The 17,888-nt window shown below is 51.6% G+C and overlaps 9 protein-coding genes across 9 annotated transcripts; 3 read left to right on the top strand and 6 right to left on the bottom strand.

Annotated features, from left to right (window-relative positions):
* Positions 1 to 28: 28 nt before the first annotated feature.
* On the bottom strand, positions 29 to 1,083 carry BZA70DRAFT_284835 (ribosomal protein S8e/ribosomal biogenesis NSA2). The gene is made up of 3 exons (XM_064913642.1): positions 1,061 to 1,083; positions 797 to 975; positions 29 to 732 (listed from the first exon to the last, which is right to left on the bottom strand). The coding sequence occupies exons 2-3, from the start codon at positions 909 to 911 to the stop codon at positions 251 to 253; spliced, it is 597 nt and encodes a 198-aa protein (XP_064765771.1). The 5' UTR covers positions 912 to 975; positions 1,061 to 1,083; the 3' UTR covers positions 29 to 250.
* Positions 1,084 to 1,153: 70 nt separating this feature from the next.
* BZA70DRAFT_91865 (uncharacterized protein) lies at positions 1,154 to 2,034 on the top strand. The gene is made up of 2 exons (XM_064915537.1): positions 1,154 to 1,511; positions 1,577 to 2,034. The coding sequence occupies exons 1-2, from the start codon at positions 1,332 to 1,334 to the stop codon at positions 1,649 to 1,651; spliced, it is 255 nt and encodes an 84-aa protein (XP_064765770.1). The 5' UTR covers positions 1,154 to 1,331; the 3' UTR covers positions 1,652 to 2,034.
* A 449-nt stretch (positions 2,035 to 2,483) lies between these two features.
* BZA70DRAFT_291885 (uncharacterized protein) lies at positions 2,484 to 3,665 on the top strand (the record flags this gene model as incomplete). The annotated part of the gene is made up of 2 exons (XM_064914337.1): positions 2,484 to 2,774; positions 2,859 to 3,665. 2 exons carry the CDS (start codon positions 2,484 to 2,486, stop codon positions 3,663 to 3,665), a joined length of 1,098 nt encoding a protein of 365 aa, XP_064765769.1.
* Positions 3,666 to 3,972: 307 nt separating this feature from the next.
* On the bottom strand, positions 3,973 to 5,414 carry BZA70DRAFT_284831 (rab geranylgeranyltransferase alpha subunit). The gene is made up of 6 exons (XM_064913641.1): positions 5,351 to 5,414; positions 5,184 to 5,294; positions 4,978 to 5,102; positions 4,505 to 4,905; positions 4,265 to 4,447; positions 3,973 to 4,186 (listed from the first exon to the last, which is right to left on the bottom strand). The coding sequence occupies exons 1-6, from the start codon at positions 5,351 to 5,353 to the stop codon at positions 4,029 to 4,031; spliced, it is 981 nt and encodes a 326-aa protein (XP_064765768.1). The 5' UTR covers positions 5,354 to 5,414; the 3' UTR covers positions 3,973 to 4,028.
* A 113-nt stretch (positions 5,415 to 5,527) lies between these two features.
* BZA70DRAFT_284829 (uncharacterized protein) lies at positions 5,528 to 6,204 on the bottom strand. Its single transcript, XM_064913640.1, has one exon. It carries the CDS (start codon positions 5,782 to 5,784, stop codon positions 5,545 to 5,547), a length of 240 nt encoding a protein of 79 aa, XP_064765767.1. The 5' UTR covers positions 5,785 to 6,204; the 3' UTR covers positions 5,528 to 5,544.
* A 268-nt stretch (positions 6,205 to 6,472) lies between these two features.
* BZA70DRAFT_284828 (general substrate transporter) lies at positions 6,473 to 8,384 on the top strand. Its single transcript, XM_064913639.1, has one exon. It carries the CDS (start codon positions 6,675 to 6,677, stop codon positions 8,247 to 8,249), a length of 1,575 nt encoding a protein of 524 aa, XP_064765766.1. The 5' UTR covers positions 6,473 to 6,674; the 3' UTR covers positions 8,250 to 8,384.
* A 4,047-nt stretch (positions 8,385 to 12,431) lies between these two features.
* BZA70DRAFT_251713 (general substrate transporter) lies at positions 12,432 to 14,205 on the bottom strand. The gene is made up of 2 exons (XM_064910715.1): positions 13,970 to 14,205; positions 12,432 to 13,911 (listed from the first exon to the last, which is right to left on the bottom strand). The coding sequence occupies exons 1-2, from the start codon at positions 14,194 to 14,196 to the stop codon at positions 12,525 to 12,527; spliced, it is 1,614 nt and encodes a 537-aa protein (XP_064765765.1). The 5' UTR covers positions 14,197 to 14,205; the 3' UTR covers positions 12,432 to 12,524.
* Positions 14,206 to 15,728: 1,523 nt separating this feature from the next.
* Positions 15,729 to 17,126, bottom strand: BZA70DRAFT_284815 (hexose transporter; the record flags this gene model as incomplete). The annotated part of the gene is made up of 1 exon (XM_064913638.1): positions 15,729 to 17,126. A coding segment is annotated over one exon (1,398 nt), but the record flags the coding sequence as incomplete, so codon positions are not given.
* On the bottom strand, positions 16,856 to 17,522 carry BZA70DRAFT_284814 (uncharacterized protein). The gene has a single exon (XM_064913637.1). The coding sequence runs from the start codon at positions 17,415 to 17,417 to the stop codon at positions 17,163 to 17,165; it is 255 nt and encodes an 84-aa protein (XP_064765763.1). The 5' UTR covers positions 17,418 to 17,522; the 3' UTR covers positions 16,856 to 17,162.
* Positions 17,523 to 17,888: the final 366 nt, after the last annotated feature.

Below are 17,888 nucleotides of genomic sequence, written 5' to 3'. Positions count from 1 at the left end.
TTGAGTGTACGATAGTGTATGATAGAGAATAAGAACTGAATTGGACTTCCTACTAATGAAGAAGAACGTTTACTACAGAAGCACTTGAACTTATCTCTAGTGGATAAGTCTACACATTCATTGAAACTTTTAATTGAAGATAATTACATGCGAACACATCATTGTACAATAATAGGATACATGATGAAACCTAGAATAATCCCATTTTATTTTGTATGACAAAAAGTAAACCCATCTATACAGAGTACATTTACTTTCTGGCCTGCATTCTGCGGACGTAGAAAGCAAGCTCGTCACCCTCCAAGATGTATCCGTCGCAGCGACCGCTCTGGCCAGGGCGCGAGGAGACGGCGGCGTAAAGACGACCGGCAGAGAACTGCGACTCGAGCGCGGGCGCGACCTTAGCGTTGGCCTGTCGGGCGGCCTGCTTGGCGGTCTTGGTCACAGCGGTCTCGTCCTCCTTCTTGGTTCCCTTCTTCTTGCCGAGAGTCTGGCCGTACTGGGCCTCGTACCACTGACGGAAGGGAGTGGCATCGATCTGGACAATAGCCGACTTGGTGAGGGTGTTGGTGCGGATAAGTTCGTTGTTGGAAGGATGGAAGGCGACGTTCAAGATTCTGGTCTTGCGCGAGATTCCCTCGGAACCCCACGAGTAGTTACCAGTCTCAACACGCAGAGCGCGGAACTTGGTGTTTCCACCCCGGGTGCGAACACTGTGGATGCGCTTGGCTCCTATAGATATTGTGTTAGTCGAGGTTTTTTCTTCTCTCCACATCAAAAGCAACAAGACACGAACCGATACGGGTGTTGGCGGGCTGACGTCCCAACTCGAATTTCCGCTTCTTGCGGTACGAAGCACGTTTGGCACCGGTGTGCGAGCGCTTGTGGCGCGAGTCTCTGGAGATACCCATGCTGAATCTGCTCTGGAGGATGAGTGTTAGGAGGAGTGTTTGCTAGTTTTCAACGACGACAATGCTGATTGAAATGAATAATCGAGTGATGCTGATCTGAGTATTGCTCGCCGCTGCTGTTTGAATCAAATAGAAGGGAATCCACGTACCTTTTGCTGTTGTCGAGAAAAGAGCTGGGTTTGGCTGGCTGGAGAGTGAACTGAGAAGGAGAGTCGAGCGCTTGAAGCCGGTTGCGATGACTGCGGACGCGGGTCGCTGAGCTGTGACTGCTTTTAACCCTACATTAACCCTACATCCACGTTCAGAACCCGTGCCCTGAAAATAAATGTCACGTGATATGAAATATTTGTCTTCGCTTGTTGCGCCACTGCAGAGAGAAGAAGAGCAGAACAAACAGTTATAGTAGAGAACACAGCAACAATGTCAATCTACGACCAGGTCGAGATCGAGGACATGCTCTACGACTCTGACCAGCAGCTGTTCACCTACCCGTGTCCGTGCGGCGACAAGTTCCAGATCACGCTGGTTGACCTTCTCGATGGCGAGAACGTGGCGGTCTGTCCGAGCTGCAGCTTGATGATTCAGGTTATTTTCGAGCCGGTGTGTATTCGTTCTTACTAATGTCTTGTGTGAGGAAGAGGTTGCTGATGTTGTGTGGTGTCTAGGAGGATCTTGAGGAAGTCGCTGCTGAGTCTGGATTGGAGGTGCCGGCGTCGCAGCAGGTTGCTGCCTCGGCGTGAGCGGTATTCTGTCTGTCTGCAGCGGTCTGCAGACGATAAAGAACAGTCATGCCGTTCTTAGTATCTGTTGGATATACGGTATGATACTGCACTCAAGCAGTTAGCAGTCAGCAGCCAGTAGTCAGCTAGCCGAGCCGAGACGGGTTGGTTCTCGTCCGACTTCTACGATGAGCACATGCTACATGAGTACATGCTACATGAGCTACAATGCACAGTGAACAATGCAGTCAATCACCGCAGCTTATTGATCGCTGAGTCTGCTCCAACAGTCTGAAAGCAGTTCGTGAACAACCTGCAAGCAATCTACAGGCTCCCGCTCTACGCTACGGCTCCACCAAGTCACTATCAACGTGCATCTACTCACACGCCCTCACAACATCAACAAAAGCTCATGGCGGTATTGGTTCTAAAAGTTCTCATTCCTTGTCTTTGTCTTGTCTTGTCTCGTTGAGTCTGCAGTGTATATATCTCCAAGAAAGTTCAATAGTGACGTCCTCAGGATCTCTAAACTCTAACGTAGCAACCAGGGTCATCCACCGCCGAGTGCCGGCCAGTCCAGCATCGTGAAGCGTAGTCTCAGACAAGCACAGTAAACAACAAGAGAAGAGTCACGAGAACGAACAACACGGCGGCAACGACGGAGAACCGGAGACGGAGAACCGGAGAAGGAGTTGACGGAGGCGGTGGGAAGACCGGCGCGGTTGAGCCGGCAATGCCCGGCAAACTCTGTTTGTTTCCCTGTTTATTCTCTCCTCCTCCTCCTCTTTATCTTCCTCGTTTCCCGCGCTCTCTTCTATTGTTCCGAGAGTAAGAAGACTTGAAGAACATCACAATGCCCCGCGAACCAACCCGTCAGCTCACATTCACCGTCCCCGGCTCGCGTCCGCACTGGCACTACGACGCCGTCACCCTCCCCGTCGGGCGCAACCAGCTGCTGATCAAGATCGAGGCCGCGAGCTTTGGCTCCGTCGATCTCGCGATCCTCAACACGACCAGTCTGTGGGGGTCTGTGGGCGAGAAGGGGCTTGGGCGTGATTTTGCGGGTACGGTGGTCGAGGTCGGGAGTAGTTTGAAGGGCAAGTGGAATGAGGGGGATAATGTCTGCGGCATGTACTTTCATCCTGTAAGTCTCTACTCTACTCTACTCTACTTCTACTTCTACATTATTGCTGCTGCTGCTATGCTTCTGTATACTAACTACTCTCAGTACTACGCCGGCACTATCGCCTCGCACATCGTAATCAACCCCAACACCGACTACATCGTCACGCGACCAGACTTCCTCCCTCTCTACGAAGCCGCCGCCTTCCCGCTCTCCTTCACAGTCGCCTACCAAGCGCTCAAGAACTCCAAGCTCACGCAGTCCTCCACCGTCTGTGTTCTTGGCGGCGCGACCTCCGTCGGCATGTTTGCCATCCAACTCTTGAAAAAGCACTTCCTCGTCAAGAAAGTGGTCGCCACATGCTCACCCGCCAGCGAGTCTATCGTGCGCTTGCTCGGCGCGGACGAGACGATCGACTACACGCAGCTGCGCGGACCTCATCTGATCTCGGCCCTCCTGCGCGCGCTCGCGGGACCCTACGCGGCAGAGGACGACGAAGTGATGTCGAAAGACGCGATCGCGCCGGCGGCAAAGTCCGGCTTCGACTTTGTCCTCGACACCGTCGGCACCACGCCCTACATGCTCCAGCACCAGGCCGAGCTGACCCCGGCCAAGACAGGCTGGTTCGTGTCGACGGTGGGCGACGCTGACGCGCAGGAGGGTTCAACCTTCTTGAATTCGTACAATGCCGGCCGGTCGCTGTTTGGCGCGATCGTCGGGCCGCGGTATAAAGTGCAGTACGCGGTCTCGAGCAAGGAGGCGCTTGAGCTGGCGGTCAGTTTGTATCAGCAGGAGCGGTTGAAGATCGTGGTGGACTCGGTCACGCTGTGGGGGGATTTTAAGACGGCGGTGGATAAGGTGAAGAAGCGGACTGCGAAGGGCAAGGTTGTCCTTAAAGTTGAGCCGTTCTGATGATCTTGTGAGCTTCGTTTTGATTCCATGTGTTTTGATTCTGTTTGTGTTGTGTTTAATTTGGTTGGGTCGTATATGTATAATACCGCGTAATGAGATACATTTTATAAATAATGAGAACATTGATTATAACCTATTTTAAGACGGCGGTGGATGAGTTGAAGAGGACTGCGAAGGGGAAGGTTGTTTTAATGATGTTGTGAGCTTTGTTTTGATTCCATGTGTTTTGATTCTGTTTGTGTTGTGTTGTGTTGTGTTGTGTTGTGTTGTGTTGTGTTTGATTTGGTTGGGTCGTATATGTATAATACCGCGTAATAGGATACTTTTCAAATAAGACAATGAGACATTATATAATGAGAGTGATTATAGACTAATCCGAGCCCTCCAATCCTGATACCGTTTCCGCCTCATCGGATCGATGGTTTCCAATTTTTCCAGATATTCACCTACCGATTTGTCGATTTCTTGACCAGTCAAGTCGGCTAGGAAATTTTTGTAGAATGCAAGGGAATGCAGACACCCTGAATATCATTAGTTTGAGTGCAAGGAAGAGGAAGAGGAAGAGGAAGAAGAGGAAGAGGAGGGGGAGGAGGACATACACTTGCTATCAGGTTCGACGGCGAGGAGTTCGCTGATTGAGGTAATCTCCTGATGAAGTAGCGCGGTGCGCTCGGCAATCGAGAGGGCGACGATGTCGGAGGAGGTTACGAGCCAGCGGTGGTAGAGCCAGACGCTTTGGTCGTCGGGGTCGGTGTAGATTGCCTGGGTTATCAGGTATATTTCTGATTAGTTAGTGTGTGTGTTTAGAAGAGTAGTCTGATGAGAAAAGTAGGTGGTACCTTTCTTGAGCAGTTCTCGGGCATCCAACTCCGGATCTTCCTTCACCAACCTCGGAATCAACTTTGTGCGATTATGCCACGCCGAGAAATTCGAGAAATCATTGTTAATCTTCGCAGTAGTATACTCAAACTCGCTCCTATCCCACTTCATCTTCTCATCATCCCTGCTCTCAAGACAAGCCACGATCCCGCGTCTATACTGCCAGCCGTGGAAATTCCTCGCGTCCCGCTCGAGCATCATCGTCACCAGCTTGAGTTCGCGCGCGTAGTCTGGCGCGGGGGAAGTGTTTAGACACCAGCGGCGGTGGTTCCAGATCCAGTAGCATTTGGGGAATTCGCGGAGGCGGGAGAAGAGGAAGTCGAGTTCGGAGTCGAGGCGGGCTGTTATTTCGGCGGGGGGACTGTGTGTCTGTCTGTTAGATTTGAGGTGAGATGGGGGGGGGGGGGGGGGGGGGGGAGGAGGGTGGACGTACAGGGATTGAAAGATGTGGAGAAGGATCTCTCGTCGATAATTCCAGATTGTATAAAACTCCGGATTCATCTTCAACAGCGTCGTCGTCAACTGCAGCGCAGTAGACGAATACTCCTCATTTTTTCTCTAGACAATTACATCAATTAACCCACCATAGTCATAATAAATCAAATAAATCAAAGCAAAGCAGAAGAGAAGAGGACATACACTACCACCAACTCTCTCGACAAGCGCGTTATACTCGATAATCTTACTCGCTTCCTTGCGTTTCTTTGCCGCCTGCGCTTCGGCGGTCGTGCGCACTCTTTTGACGCTGTGCTGAGGGGGAGTTAGTTTTGTAGATAAAAGGGATGAGGAAGGGATTGAATGCGTACCATGTTGAGGAAGAGGGAGGGGGGGGTGGTGAGGGGTGAGGGTGGAGGATTGGATATGACGATGGTTGGCTGCGGCTTGGTGAACCTTCGGTGCGGTGTCTAATTGATGATTCAAGAGTAGAGCACTGCACATGGCTGCAGGATATTGTTTGTTGTTTATTTACTACAAAAAAATAGAGAGAATTTAAATAAAATTAGAATAAAATAAAAATAAAACAAGAGACTATTGGAGAACTACAGCAAGAATTATAGTAAGGTGGGCATTGGGGTGTAGGTAGTGGTGGATGCAGATCATAAGATAACTCGGACAGCAGATGCAGATGATTGCTATAATTGCACATTGGGTGATTAAGTATAGACAGAGAGATAATCAGAAATAAAATGTTCTGATATCTAAGAGACAGCAAGATAACTAGACAACAGACAACAGGCATCAGGCCATCTACACCACACTTTTAATCAGGTAAATATCATCTCGAGCACCAGTCAAGACGCAGCTTGTCGGACAGCAGCTGTCGGATGACCAGTTCACGTAAGGAAGGTGTCTCCAGACGACGTCATCGGAAGAGGTGGTGAAGGCGGTGGAATGGAGACAGGAAGAGATGGAGAGGCAGAGTGTGGGGGATGCAGCCACGGTTATTGAAGCTGTTGATCACACTAGTAGTTACTGAGCAGACAGAACAATAATGTAATGTAATGTAAAATAGTAACGTAATGTAATGTATTAACATCAGTCTATTAACATAAACACAACAATAGAACTACTACAATGCTCCTTCTAATTACTATAACAACAACTCACTCAACACCGCCGACAATGGGATCCTCGGATGCATCCACCGGAAGCACAGACCTTAGTCAGCCCCCACCCCCCACGTGCCCCCCACACCCCACCCATCGCCATTGATCAGAGTAGAAGCAGAGGACTAACAGAGCAGCAGAAGAGCAGAGCGGATATCCGGGCGACAAAGCGCTGTTACTGAGCCGAGCACCGACTCTTTGACTGCTCACTGACTGTTGACCAGGTTACCGCACTCACACGCAGCAACCCCGGACCTCGTTCGGACACTCAAACTCTCTTTAGACTTCCTCCCCACACTCTTCCTCCCCTCCTCCTCCGACTATCCCCCCACACTCAGGCACCCGTCTCCTCTGCTCTTCTCTGCCCCGCCATCCTCTTCCGTCCGTGCACTTTCGCTTTCATGCACACCCTACCCGTCGCCTGACCTCTTCCGTCCGGTCCGCCTATATCTACCCCGGACTTTCCTCTATCCCTCCTCTATCCTCCTCTCCCTCATCCCCCATCAACTCCTCCCTCTCCACCATGTCGGGCATCAACTTCAGAATCTACGTCACAGCATTCACCGCCTGCGTCGGCGGCCTGCTCTTTGGCTACGACACCGGCTTCATCGGCTCCGCCGTCCAAATGGAGTCCTTCCAGCGCGACTACGACATGAACGCAAGCAACAAAGCCAACGTCAAGTCAAACGTCGTCGCCACCCTCCAAGCCGGCTGCTTCTTCGGCACGATCGGCATGTGCTTCATCACCGGCTCCTTTGGCAGAAAGAAAGGCATGGCCGTCTGCGCCCTCATCTTCTGCATCGGCGCTATCCTCCAATTCATCGTCGTCGGCAACCGCGCCTTGCTCTACACCGGCCGCGCCATCTCCGGCCTCGGCGTCGGCGGCGCGTCCATGATCACGCCTACCTACCTCTCTGAAGTCTCCCCGCGCGAAATCCGCGGTAAGCTCGGCACCGCATACGGCTGCTCCATCTTCTTCGGCATCCTCATCTCCTACTGGATCGACTACGGCTGCGAGCGCGGCCTCGACCCCAACGGCCACAACCAGTGGCGTGTACCCATGGCCCTCCAGCTCGTCCCTGGTGCCCTCCTCCTCTTTGGCTCGTTCGTTCTTAAAGAGTCCCCCCGATGGCTCATCAAAGCCGGTCGCCGCGAGGAAGGTCTCGCGAGTTTGTCCTATGTTCGCAAGGCATCTCCAGAAGACCCCGTCCTGCAGCAGGAGTTCCAGGACATCTGCTTCTCGATCGAGCAGGAGATGGCCGAATCTGAGGGCGCCTCGATTAAAGAGCTCTGGGAGCCAAAGTACCGCATCCGCGTGCTCATCGGCTTTACCGTCATGGTCTGCCAGCAGTTTGGCGGCACAAACGCGCTCACCTACTACGCCCCCCTGCTGTTTGAGGAGGTTGGTCTTAGTGGCACGTCCTCCTCGCTGTTCGCGACCGGTATCTACGGCATCGTCAAGACCGTCTGCTCGCTCATCTTTATGTTTGTCTTTGCCGAGCGCCTCGGTCGTCGCCTGCCTCTCTTCATGGGCGCCTGCGGCATGTTTGTCTGCTTCCTCATCGTCGCCCTCGTCCTCGCCACCTGCCCCGTCGACCCCAACGCCGCCTCGATCTCGTCCGCATCAGTTGCGATGATGGTCTTCATCTACCTCTTCTGCGTCTGCTACGCCATGTCCTGGGGCCCCATCCCCTTCACCTACGTCTCCGAGATCTACCCGACCCGCATCCGCGACTACTGCGTCGCCATGGGCCTCGCCACGCAATGGGCCTTCAACTACGTCATCTCCCGCATCGTGCCGATCGCAATGGACTCCATCGGCTGGCGCACTTTCCTCATGTTTGCCATCTTCAACGCCGCGATCGCCATCTTCGTCTTCCTCGTCGTGCGCGAAACCCGCGGCGTCGCGCTCGAGCAGATGGACGATATCTTCTCGACCGGCTTGCTCATGAAGCCTAGTCAGTGGAATCTCAACATGCCAAAGTCGACTGCGGTTATTGATGAGGAACTCGAGATGGAGCTCGGGCGCGAGCGGGACGCGAAGATTGATGCTGGCGCGCATCTTGAGACTGTGAAGGTCGATACGCGCAAGGATTGATTGTTTTAGTTGTATAGCTGTATCTTGTATTTTAAGGTGTTTTTTCTTTTTCGTTCATCTGTTTTGGTTAAAATTTCATTTGTATATTTTATAGTCTTCATGTGGTTTGGGAATCAATTTCATTATCATCATCTACTCTACCTACTCTACTATCCTCCACTATACTCTACAGATAAGATAAAGCAGCACACACCCGACAATGAAAATACCAGCTTATGTAACTCTCTCTTCTCAGAATTCCGCGTGGGATTCGCCCCACGTCGTAGGCCCCCCATACCCGCTCTCTTCTCTTCCCTTACCGCCTTCCCGCGTTCTTCGGAAGAGGTGGCGCGATAAAGTTAGAAAAAAGGAAAAGAAGATGACAGTTTTCCGGGCCGGCCGTGCGCGCGGAGATGAGGTGAGGTGAGGTTGAAGCGAGGTGGGTGGCCCCCACGATCGGGGGGAGGATGGGAGGACACCCCACGGCGAGATGGCGAGGGGTGAGAAGTGGTGGTGATGAGGGGGGGGGGGGGGGGGGGGGACACCCCACTCGTGGGTGTCACGCTGTGGGCTTGGTTGCTGTTTCCTGCTCTTCCTCGTTTACTGTCTCAGACACTGTTCAGAGAGGTGTTGCCGTTCGTTGATGATGCTGGATTGAAGTTGAGCATCTGAAGGTGCTGTCGACTCTTTGTCGATCTCTTTCTGTCTATCTGTCTCTCTGTCCGTAGGTGTTTCTAGCTGCAACATGCACATCATACAGCTTATCATCATCATCGTCGTCGTGCTCCATCCTCAATTTCGCAAATTCCTCGCGCACGGTTTGATATCCTCCGTTCGTTATACCGGTACCGCTGCACAACACGGTCTTGCTTCACAGCTCGAGCTTCTTCTTTTCTTCTTCCGTTTTCAGTTCTTTGTGCAGATAGCGGGAGATATACGCTCTTATCTTCCTTTTACAATGTCCTCCTTTCTTCTTTATACCGCTGCACGACATATCCCTCATTCACAGCTCGAACTTCTCCTCCTCTTCTTTCTTTCTCACCTCTTAATTATTTGCAGACAGCGGAGATATACGTGCCTTATCTTCTTTCTTCTTCATACCGCTTCTTTATACCGCTGGACGACATGGTCCAGATTCACAGCCCAAACTTCTTCTCCTCCTTTTCTTCCTTTTTCAGTTCTTTGCAAACAGCAGCGGAGATATACTTGTCTTACCCTCCTTTTACAATGTCCTCCTCTCTTCGTTGACCGCTGCACATCAGTCCTCATTCACAGCTCGAACTTCTCCTCTTCTTCTTTCTTTCTTTTATCTCAATTCTTTGCAGATAGGGAAGATTTACGCGCTTTTATCTTCCTTTTCGCAAAATCCTCCTTTCTTCTTTATACCACTGTCCTTCTTCACAACTCAAGCTTCTCCGTCTCTCCTTTCTTTATTCTATACAAACGGCGTTTAAATGCCTGCTCCTATCTTCTTTTACGATTCTAGTGCTGCTGTCGGCTTAGTTCGCCTCTGTCTAGGTGATTGCGGAAATGATTACGTCTCTCGTCTTATCTTTCAATAGTTACTCTTATAACACGCCTCCTTCTATCTTCGTTTTAAGCAGACAGCGGAGATAAACGATCTCTCATCTTCTTTTTTAAAATTTTAGCTGCCGCTGCTGGCTTAGTTCGCCTCTGGCTAGGTGATTGCGGAAATGACTGGATCTCGTCTTCATCTTTCACTTTTTATAGTTCTTTCATATCGCGATAATAAATTGTTGACAAACACCTGTTATACACTCAATATTACCACTTGACTCAAAATCACAGACAACGACATCCCAGAGGAGCTAATACTTCGGCTCCACCACTCCCTGCGCCTCTGCCTCTGCCTCCGCACCCACCGCCGGCTCGGTCACGGCAACCGTGCCCGCGGTCGACAGGTGCTTGTCGTGCTCGATTATTATCTGTTTCTCGTGCTTTGATGTGAGCGTTCTGTTTGTTGCCAACTCCGCGACGTCGACTTGGAGGTCTTTCATATTTAAAACTAGTATTTTCTAAGCTTGCTGTCGAGCGACGGAAGTAAATATCAGTTGAATAGTCATCTCTACTCTGTATAAACTACCGCACAAAGCGACACAATACCTCAAACGTATCTAAACAATTTATTGAGCGTGGTAATTATCCATAAACGGAAAAAATCACGAAACGGGCGGCGCGTCAAGTGCGTGTTTACTTTCGGCCAAAAGTAGAAACCCTATTACATCAGACACGCGCCCGCCCGAACCATGATCCGCACATTTCAGCGCGCCCGCCTCTCTTCTTCCTTCTCTTCTTCCTCGCCCGGCACAGGTTTTCGGCTCCTGTCCCACCCCAGCGATTTGATCTATTTTCCAGCAATAGATCGGGATTATCGGCATCCCGCGGCTCTCTCTCGACGGCAAGAACATTAGGCGGAGGTTGATGGAGGTACGTTTTGATCTTCTTTCTTCTCTCGCATGCAGGGCACCTCGTGAAGTCGCCAGAAAGCAGCCTATACTGCACAGGTAGCACTCTTAGAGAGTGGCATCTACCGAAGTGGTAGCATTCTCAAAGAAGTAGACTGCACTGTTCCATGAGCATTTCCAGAGAAACTGCCTATGCGTGTGTAGCGTTCTCGTACTGCGAGCAGCCTGCACTGCGCCAGGTAGTACTCTCTGGGGGCGGCTATCACTGGAACAGATCGCGCGCCTTTGAGGGTCGCATAATACCCAGGTAGCGTTCTCTAAGAGTGGCCTACACCGCAGCAAATAGAGCAGGCTTTCTGGGGCAGGACCTCGAGAAGTAGGGGAGTTGCATATTCCGGTCCGTTTCCGTGGTTGCACTGCCCCAAGAGTGAGCGTCGTACCATGCACGCGAGAGAGGAAAGGGAGAGAGAAGCTTACTCGACCAAGCGGTCTGGTATATGACTTGCGCGCGCAGATACCGGGTGAGTTCGCTCGAAGGCACTGTAATGCCGTTGTCGGCCCGGTCCCTCTGCGTGGCCGTCTCATGTACGCGCCGAGGATCCTGCCTGGTCAGGGTGGACGCGGTTGGTTAGGGCGGCCAATCTGATGAGCTTCTTCTTTAGCCAGGTTGCTCATTGGATTTAAAACGTCTTCGTTGTCGCGTCTCTTCAGCAAATGCAACTGGTAAGTTGCGCCGTCGCAAGGGAGCCCCGAGACGACGGTTGTTGAAGAGAGTCCGCACGACCAAGCGGTTCAAGCGCAACGATGACAATCCACCAATACGGGGGCGGTCCATGACTGCCTTCTGGGTGAAGTCGGGTTTTAGTGGGTATGGCGATTTCGAGAGTCGCAGAGTCCCACATAACTCTTGAGCAAGAGTCTAATCATCTCTTGCGAAGGAGTATGCGTAATGCATTCTTCCCGATCCTGGCACCAGTCGCTTTATGCGCGCTCTTCCTGTCTCTGTCTTTTCTGTATCTGCTTCTCTGATGTCGTTCTGTTCTGATTTATGCTGACAAGCTGTTGCGCTGTCTTGTCGTACTGTTGTGTTGTTATATTGTTATGTTGTACTTTCACGTTGCTTTGTTGTTGTACTTTTTATGTGTTGTTTCTATATTTCTTAGCAGAGAGCAGAGTTGTTTGTGTATTTGATGTATCAAGAGCGCGCGGCGGTACCGTATTGCAAAACCAAGAAAGAAAAAAAAATTCTTTCCTTTTGTTTTATATCTGATGCTTGAACAGTGGTCGTGAGGATCAAACATACTAACAGTGGAATTTAGGGAGAATGTATATGCTCATGTATATCTATAGCCTTCGGCCAATATGCAACAGGTAGGGCACGATTGAGATCCAAATCTACTCTATCGGAGACTAGGTCTCAGCTACTTCAGGAGGCAAATTCGGAGAGCTGCAACTGTCGAATAGACGAAAGTACACGCTTTAGGCACGGGTGATTTGATAGACGAGAGAAACGCTCGAGAACAAGCACAGGTAGAAACGCGTGAAGGGGGTGGAGAGCAGGCGAGCGCTGAGGCGACCGGAGGACGCTGTAGCAAGTGGAAGAGGAAGGGACATAATGCACTCACCTGTGACGAAGATGCAGAAAGTCCACTCTATGAATAGTTTAATAGATTTGACTTGTTGTGGTTGCGTTTAATCACCTCTATGATAGGTTTGGTCAAAAGCGCGCGGAACTCTAGTGATGCGCGAATCTTATGAGAACGACGTTACTTAGAATACGTTTGATAAATTATAGTATTACCGACTAACACTTGTTATACACTCAAAATTACTACTTCAGACTCGACATAACAAAAAACATTCAGAGCGGCTAATACTTCGGCTCTTCCTCGCCCTGCGCCGGCGCCTCTGCACCCACCGCCGGCTCGGGCGCGGCAACCGTGCCCGCGGTCGACAGATGCTCGTCGTGCTCGATCGCCATCTGCTTCTCGTGCTTGGACGTGAGCGCTCTGTTTGCAGCCAACTCCGCGACGTCGACCTTGGAGGTCTTCCATGGCGGAATGTGTTCTTCCCAGATAACGTCGATCTCCTCGAGCGTCTTGCCGCGGGTCTCGGGGAAGAGGAAGAAGACGTGGATGGTCATGCAGACGCAGAAGACGGCGAAGATGATGTAGGTCTTCCACTGGATATTGCGGAACGCAGGCGGCACGAAGAACGCGAGCGCGAAATTGAAGATCCAGTTCCACGCCGCGCAGAAGCCGTTTGCGGTCGCGCGCTGGCGCAGCGGGAAGATTTCGGAGACGTAGATCCAGATTCCAGGGCCCCAGGTCATTGCGAACGAGGCCACGAAGAGGTAGTTGCACGCGATGATGCCCTTTGCTGCGTTCTTGTGCGGGACCGTCCAGCGGATGTTTGCGTTGCCGTTGAGTTCGTCGACGTAGTGGCCGTACTGCGCCATGAGGCCCGAGACGGCAAACAGCCAGATGCACTGCGCGATCGCGCCGTAGATCAGGAGCGGGCGACGGCCCCACTTGTCGATGAAGAGAAGGGCGGGAACGGTCATCACCATGTTGATCACGTACTGGATCGAGGAGGATACAAGACCGGTGTTGCCGGTGTAGCCCGCCATCTCGAAGGTGTAGACGACGTAGTACATCATGACGTTCATACCCGTCATCTGCTGCCAGATCTGCGCGGTCACGCCGACAAAAGTACGAAGACGTGATCCTTTCTTGAACAGATCGCGGTATCCGAGCTCCTTGCTGAGCTGGTCGATGCGGACAGCCTCCTTGAGCTCCTGCAGCTCGAGATGCACTTCAGGCGTATCCTCTGCGCCGTTCGAGCCCTGCACATGACGGATGATGGTCGTCGCTTCCTCCCATCTGTCGTTAGACGCCAGCCATCTCGGCGACTCGGGGAAGAAGAACAACGTCGCGAGCAGCAACGCGCCAGGAACCATCTGGATACCCCACGCGGTGCGGAACGAGGCCGGGCCTTTGATGAACGAGCAGCCGTAGGAAATGTAAAACATAATCATGATACCCCAGGTCACGGCCCACTGGAACAGACCGACGAGACGGCCGCGGATGCGCTTGGGCGAGAGTTCGGAGAGGTAGACGGGGACTTGGGACGAGCAGACGCCGATGGCGACGCCGGAGATTAGACGGCCGCAGATGAGTTGGGCGCGGTTCTGCACCGAGCACTGGATGGCCGAGCCGATGATCCAGATGATGGACGCAGCTTGGATAGTGTATTTTCTATATTACCACTATTAGCACCCCTCACAACATTATAAAGCACAAGGGTCAAAGGTACCTTCCAATCTTATCAGAAACAAAACCAGAGCAAAGCGAGCCGAGGAACGAGCCACCGGCCATGGACGCAGTGATGCCGCCCTGCTGGACGGAGTCGGGGGAGTTGAAGAACGCGAGGTAGTCGTCGTCGCTGACAAAGGCCGAGACGGAGGAAATGTCAAAGCCAAAGAGCATGCCACCGATCGTGGCCGAGGCGGCCACGAGGTAGGGGTTGTAGATTGGTTGCATGGTGGGTTGTTACAGAGCAGAGAGGAGGAGGGGGAGGAGGACAGGGATATGGGATATATATAGGAAGGAGATGGAGAACAGTCACGGCAGACGACAGATGACGACAGACAGGTTTTTTCTATTTTTTTTCCCAATTTTCTGATGATTTTGATTTTGAATTTCCGTGTTCGGCTAGAGAAGAGACGACAACGGTTCGAAGATCCAAGACAGACGGACGATGGTCACGCAACTGCTCTACTCCGCTCTGCATGTGCTGCAGAATACACATATTGACAGTTGTATCATGCATCTTCATACACTGCTCCGCGTCTTATTCTCCCACATCCAGCGCTGACTGCAACATCTCTCTTGCAGCAAAGGGCGAAACAGTACAATCTCATTGTGAGAAATGCGGGGAGGGTGGAGGAGTGGAGCTACGTCAGAGACTAGTCCCAAAGCGGACTAGTGAATCGGAATTTAGTTGACCCAGATCCAGCAGCGAAAATCGTTGACCCCGCGCGGAGAGAAGAGGCGGGCCAAGGCCGGACTTGGCGGCCGTAATGATCCGGGTGAGACATCTGTGGGCCGGAGCAGCCAGCAGCTGTGGAGCTCTAGTTTACAAGTGACGACGTTGAGTAGAGCGGAGAAGAGAGAGCGGAGAAGAGAAAGAGGCGAACAGTGCGGAGAAGAGATGGCTCAGCCGCGCCTGGGACGAACAATAGCAGCCAAAGCCGAGGAGGAAGTGCGCATCAGAAGTCACGACAGAATAGCAGCAGAGCAGCAGAGCAGAAGCAGAATAAAGTAGTGCGCTTGCGTTTAGCAATGAAGCGCGTGACGGACAGCAAACTCTCGACGGCGAGAAAGTTGGAGAAGAACGAGGATGATTAAGAGAAAGAGAAAGAGAACGAGAGACAGACAGGACAGGAACAGAACAGAACAGCGTAAGCTCTTCGTGTGCTGCTCGCCCTCCCTTCTCTCACTTCCTCCTTCTTCTTTACTACACATCGACAACAACCACTACAAGCACAAGCACCCACCCACCTCATCAAAAACCACGAAACCACCCTGCAATAGCATCTTAAGCAGCAGCAACAGCAGCAGCAACGTCACCTCGGAAATGACTCGTCACATGCATCCCCGTCGGACATGGATTAATTGACTTATTTTTTTCCTCCTCCTTGACTTAATTTATTTGCCTTGATTGTGACGATCTCAATCCGCATCAAGCAGCTTTCCGTCTCAATCCAGAAACCTTAGCATCCCTTTGCTCCTCCGCTGCTCCGTTGCTCCGCTGCTTCTCCGCTGGCTTTTGCTCTTCTATTGCAAGAAAAAAGTGAACGTGACTTCATTCAGAAAGTTTATGTCGTTCGTGTTGTTTCTAACTTAATCGTCGTTTAATCAGCACAAGATTATTCATGAAAAATATCCTTCGACTTAAGATTACATTAAACCCACTATTAACTAAACAAAAACACAACTAAATATAAAACAAGAAATCATAAAAGCGCCAATTCTCCTCGAATTTATAACCGAAACCTAGCATCTATTTTTCTCTATGCAGACTGGTGCGTCACCGCCGCCTCCGGTCGCGCCAACTCCTGCATCTCCGTCGCCGTCTCGGCAGTCGAGACATTCGACGACATCTGCTCGTGGTGCTCGGTCTCGAGCGCAGCGGTCTTCTCGTTCTTGCTGGTTAGCGCGCGGTTGGCGGCCAAGTTCGAGACGTCGACCTTGGCTGACTTCCAGGGCGCGACGTGCTCTTCCCAGATGATGTCGATCTCCTCGAGTGTCTTTCCCTTCGTTTCCGGGAACATGAAGAAGACGTTGACGGCCATGCACACGCAAAAGACGGCAAAGATGATGTACGTCTTCCACTGGATGTTTGTGAACGCGGGCGGGACAAAGAACGCGAGCGCAAAGTTGAAGATCCAGTTCCAGGCGCCGCAGAAGCCGTTGCCGATAGCACGCTGCTTCATCGGGAAGATCTCAGAGACGTAGATCCAAATACCAGGACCCCAGGTCATGGCAAACACCGCCACGAAGAGGTAGTTGCACGCGATGATTGCCTTTGCGGCAGGCTTGAAAGCCACGTACCATCGGATGTTTGTGTTGCCGTCGAGCGCGTCGACGTAGTGGCCGTACTGCGCCATCAGTCCAGAGACTGCAAACAGCCAGACGCACATGCCGATAGCGCCAAAGATGAGAAGCGGACGACGACCCCACTTGTCGATGAACAGCAGAGCGGGAACGGTCATCACCATATTAATAACGTACTGGATCGACGACGAAACAAGCATAGTGTTGCCTTGGTATCCCGCCATCTCAAACGTGTAGACGACGTAGTACATCATAACGTTCATACCCGTCATCTGCTGCCAGATCTGCGCCGACGCACCAACGAACGTGCGTAGCCGCGATCCCTTCTTAAAGAGGTCCAGATAAGACATATCCGCAGACTCCTTATCAATTCTTACCGCCTCCTTCAACTCCTGGATCTCGACCAAGACCTCATCGGAGTCGGGTCCACCATAGGTACCCTGCACGTGTCTGATAATCTCAAGCGACTCTTCCCATCTGTCGTGCGCGGCAAGCCATCGGGGCGATTCAGGGAAAAAGAAAAGCGACGCAAACAGCAGCGCGCCGGGAACCATCTGCAGACCCCACGCCAGTCTGAACGACGAGGGTCCGTCGATGAACGTGCATCCGTAGGAAATGTAAAACATAATCAAAATTCCCCAGGTGACAGCCCATTGGAACAAACCAACAAGCCGACCACGGATCTTCTTGGGCGACAGCTCAGAAAGGTACACGGGAACTTGGGACGAGCAGAGACCGATAGCCAGACCGGAGATGAAGCGGCCGCAGACCAGCTGCGCGCGGTTTTGCACTGAACATTGGACTGCTGATCCAATCATCCAGATCAGTGATGCGAGTTGAATCGTATATTTTCTATAAACCTAGTTAGTCATAGCTCGTCACCCTACCTGTCATGAGAAAACAGATTGTACACACCTTCCAATACGATCAGAGATAGAACCTGCAGCGAGCGAACTCAGAAACGACCCACCAGCCATGGAGGCAGTGATACCTCCTTGCTCCGTGGAGTCGGGATAATTGAAAAACTTTCGGTAGTCGTCGTCGTCGACAAAGGCAGACACCGACGACACGTCAAAGCCGAATAGCATACCACCGATCGTAGCCGCAAAGGCTACGAGGTATGGATTGTAGTAGCGAGGTAACATACTGCTGATAGTAGTTATTGCAATTGTATTTGTACTTGTAATTGTTGTGATTGACAATGTAGAAAGTAGGTCGAGTGGAGGAACGAGGTCGTAGTTATATAGACATCGACAGACTGGCATCATGGGTTGTGGAGACTAGTCCGGGGTCAGGTGTGGGCGGCTCGGTGGCCAGTTCTGACGTCATCGGAAAAACGTTCTCCCCATCCGCATATCCATCCTCTCACTCCACTTTCCATCCCACTCTCACTCTTATGCCTCATGCACTCCCGGCGCATCCCCGGAGTGCTCATGAGTAGTTTGTCACATATTTTGTCAAGCAATTCAATAATACTCTTGCTAAAACCACTGTAGAAACAGACAACAGAAAAGAGCTAGAACGTTCTAAGAATCTCCCCCACTAAACTCAAACTAACTTACTAACGAGCGGCAACTCGGCAGAACCCGGATCGCATTCTCGACCTAAGCCCGCCC

Source organism: Myxozyma melibiosi (genome assembly GCF_037950935.1).
Source record: "Myxozyma melibiosi strain Phaff 52-87 chromosome Unknown BZA70scaffold_15, whole genome shotgun sequence".
Taxonomy (NCBI): domain Eukaryota; kingdom Fungi; phylum Ascomycota; class Lipomycetes; order Lipomycetales; family Lipomycetaceae; genus Myxozyma; species Myxozyma melibiosi.
Note: the sequence above shows the minus strand (reverse complement) of the source record. Positions and strands in the feature narration are given on the sequence as shown.

What these genes read in the sequence shown, in the direction of transcription:
- BZA70DRAFT_284814 (XM_064913637.1), bottom strand. Translation starts at nt 17,417, where the DNA reads ATGTTACCTCGCTACTACAATCCATACCTCGTAGCCTTTGCGGCTACG.
- BZA70DRAFT_284831 (XM_064913641.1), bottom strand. An exon ending in TCGAGAGAGTTGGTGGTAGT is followed by an intron (nt 5,103 to 5,183) that starts GTATGTCCTCTT and finishes GTAATTGTCTAG; the next exon opens with AGAAAAAATGAGGAGTATTC. An exon ending in CTCCACATCTTTCAATCCCT is followed by an intron (nt 4,906 to 4,977) that starts GTACGTCCACCC and finishes ACAGACACACAG; the next exon opens with TCCCCCCGCCGAAATAACAG.
- BZA70DRAFT_284828 (XM_064913639.1), top strand. Translation starts at nt 6,675, where the DNA reads ATGTCGGGCATCAACTTCAGAATCTACGTCACAGCATTCACCGCCTGC.
- BZA70DRAFT_284829 (XM_064913640.1), bottom strand. Translation starts at nt 5,784, where the DNA reads ATGCCTGTTGTCTGTTGTCTAGTTATCTTGCTGTCTCTTAGATATCAG.
- BZA70DRAFT_251713 (XM_064910715.1), bottom strand. Translation starts at nt 14,196, where the DNA reads ATGCAACCAATCTACAACCCCTACCTCGTGGCCGCCTCGGCCACGATC. An exon ending in GTTTCTGATAAGATTGGAAG is followed by an intron (nt 13,912 to 13,969) that starts GTACCTTTGACC and finishes GTGGTAATATAG; the next exon opens with AAAATACACTATCCAAGCTG.
- BZA70DRAFT_91865 (XM_064915537.1), top strand. Translation starts at nt 1,332, where the DNA reads ATGTCAATCTACGACCAGGTCGAGATCGAGGACATGCTCTACGACTCT. An exon ending in TTCAGGTTATTTTCGAGCCG is followed by an intron (nt 1,512 to 1,576) that starts GTGTGTATTCGT and finishes TGTGGTGTCTAG; the next exon opens with GAGGATCTTGAGGAAGTCGC.
- BZA70DRAFT_284835 (XM_064913642.1), bottom strand. Translation starts at nt 911, where the DNA reads ATGGGTATCTCCAGAGACTCGCGCCACAAGCGCTCGCACACCGGTGCC. An exon ending in GCCCGCCAACACCCGTATCG is followed by an intron (nt 733 to 796) that starts GTTCGTGTCTTG and finishes CAATATCTATAG; the next exon opens with GAGCCAAGCGCATCCACAGT.